The following is a 2,500-nucleotide window of genomic DNA, read 5'->3' as shown; positions in this document are numbered from 1 at the left end:
TCGTTCAAGACGCTCTCACCGAAGACCAGAGAATGCAATGTCTTATTGGGTCGGTATTTGGACCCCCTCATGAGCGCCATCACTGCTACTGGATCGGTACCTTCGACAGGCTGTTGCTGAGGAGGGCAGGATGCTACTCACTGGAGATGAGAGCCCCAAATGTCATACAGTAACCCCGCAGGGCATCTGTATTCTTAAGGCCGACAAGCCAGGTAGTAGAGAACGTCCACAACCCTATGGACGTAACATAGGCCGATATGGTTGTGCCTATAGAGGTACTCGACTTGGATGATGAATTGACCGATTTATGGTACCGATGAACGCGAAGACTAATATTGATGTGAGATTGCTCATGAACATATCCGTGTTGAGCGAGAAACTGGCCTCGAATATAATCGGCGGTAACAGTGCCTATGGAGCTACCAGGCTGACCACCCCGAGTGAATCTAGCGTTTTACGAAATAGAACAGTTCCGCACTTATCCCTAATATCTCCTTACGGTCTCCTGCTCCTAGGAGCCTGATCACCTGATTATAGGACATACCCTGACCGGGGATTGAACCAGGGACCTACGACTCCCATGATAAACCCAATAATAACAGCTCCAGTCGACTGCGATATATGTCGAGACTTCCCCGTATTTATAAAGTACCTGAGGGCCTAGGGCTACATGTCAACGACAAGGAAGTTTATTACCCCCATACGAACGTCAGGAGCAATGCAGTTGAGAAGAGAATTGAATTTACCGACACTAAACTCTCATAGGCTGAGGTGTCGTTGTCAAGGCTGGACATGCTATGGCAAACTAAGCATCAGAGGTCGGCCCTCGTGTGATGCGATTCTAGTCTAGTGTACGTTAGTGATATGGATATATCCAAAACTGCTTCTCTTCTGGACTCCAGTAGAAGCAGAAAAAAGCAACTCTCCAGAATCTGGAGAGTTCCTTGTCGACAATGGTGACTTGCTCGTGCTACTCTCATGGACTTACAAGGTACTAAATTGGATGATACTGTTAAGGAAGTGCTGGTCGAAGGCTTCCGGAGGACTAGAACTCGATGCAGAACCGGACATAAGGATTCAATAGTTAGTGGAGATTGAGTGCAGACAGACGGTTGCATGCAGCGCGCGCCCCTAATTCTTGAGGCATGCCCCTATTTTTAAATTTTCCCCCTTAAATTTCAAGTTATGCCCTTATTTCTGTAAGTCAGTCCCGAAGCGCGAGGAAACGTTCAATCCACAGTTTCTGCTCACGGAGGCATTAATGCGATTGCGGGGACGTGTTGTGCTACAGACTCAGGTGCATGATCACTGAATATCCAAATATTTGTAATTTTTGGAACGTACTGAGACACTGCAGGCATCAAGACCGAGAATGTTCCGGAAATTCGAACGCAGGTTCCATTGAAACCTGTATTAAAAACCGCTCCAACTACTTCCGGATTCACACCGTTACTAAAATGTCTCATGTGGCACTGCCACAGTGACAATCTTCAAGATTTGTTGTGTTTCTTGAGGAATATGCAAGATTCGCCGAGTGCTCAAGATTGCCTTGGTCTACAGTGGCGCTTGGGCATATTCTCATGCGCGCCGCCCGCAAAAACTCTAAATCCGTCCTCGCGTATTTCTGTAATCACCCGCCATTTTTTGTCGGCATGCCAAACAAGAAAAATTTGCCATTTTTCTTGTCGGCTCGAACGTCGTGCATGCCAAACAATCCCTCTTCACGTCCGAATGGATCTGACTGCGGCTCGAACGTCTCCTCTCCTATGCGTCCTCAAATTGAGAAAAACTGTACTGTATAACTCACAAAGCGTATCCTCCACAGTTCACCCGAGCAGCAATTATGCCTAAGAATCAGAGTCTGCGGAAGCGGGACGCGGTACAAGCTCTGATGAAGATGGTCCATGATCGCCAGCTGTGCGTCTCCGTGACCGAGTTGCATATTATGCGAAGCCTGCGGCCGTCGAGCCGAGTGGCGGATTTGGCCTCTCGGTGGTGCAGTCTGATAAGATCGTGGGACGCTTTTCCTATATCATGAGCAATCCTACATTGTAGGATTGATTGTAATTATAGCCGGCAGTCGGTATTAAGTACGTACTGATGCATTCCTTTTATGGTGATAGTGTCATGTTGTGGTTGGTTCATATGCTTATCTGTAATCACCTGTAGTACTATTCAGGTAAAGATAATTATCTGTAATGCTGATACTATCTGAGTACTTCAATAGAGTAGCTACATTAGTTATAAGAATAATCATAGGCACAATCCGATTCGAGGCGGCAATCGTATTCAGACTCTACAGACTAAGGAGTTGATGACAAAGTGGAACACTTTGTGTCGATGGAGAACCAATGCTGCACGCTCTTGCGCACAGACCGTGTCTCACCGACATTAATAAGACCTATCCACTCCTGATGACGATCTGCCTTTGGTTTAAGTTGTTAATTAAATTTTCATCAATTATTATTCCATATTGTATGATTCAGATATTGCTTGCTCA

At 46.2% G+C, this 2,500-nt stretch overlaps 1 protein-coding gene across 1 annotated transcript in view; it reads right to left on the bottom strand.

The window, feature by feature from the left end:
- The window catches only part of Pmar_PMAR027685 (conserved hypothetical protein), a gene marked incomplete at both ends in the record, with an annotated part of 494 nt that extends 83 nt beyond the window's left edge, over nucleotides 1-411 (bottom strand). The window contains 3 exons of the mRNA XM_002780704.1: nucleotides 1-100; nucleotides 142-267; nucleotides 315-411. The exon at nucleotides 1-100 is cut by the window's left edge and continues 83 nt beyond it. Of these exons, the coding sequence (XP_002780750.1) occupies nucleotides 1-100; nucleotides 142-267; nucleotides 315-411 (323 nt within the window). The remainder of the gene's footprint in view (nucleotides 101-141; nucleotides 268-314) is intronic.
- Between the last annotated feature and the right edge of the window lie 2,089 nt (nucleotides 412-2,500).

This window comes from Perkinsus marinus (assembly GCF_000006405.1).
Source record: "Perkinsus marinus ATCC 50983 genomic scaffold scf_1104296944160, whole genome shotgun sequence".
Taxonomy (NCBI): domain Eukaryota; phylum Perkinsozoa; order Perkinsida; family Perkinsidae; genus Perkinsus; species Perkinsus marinus.
Note: the sequence above shows the minus strand (reverse complement) of the source record. Positions and strands in the feature narration are given on the sequence as shown.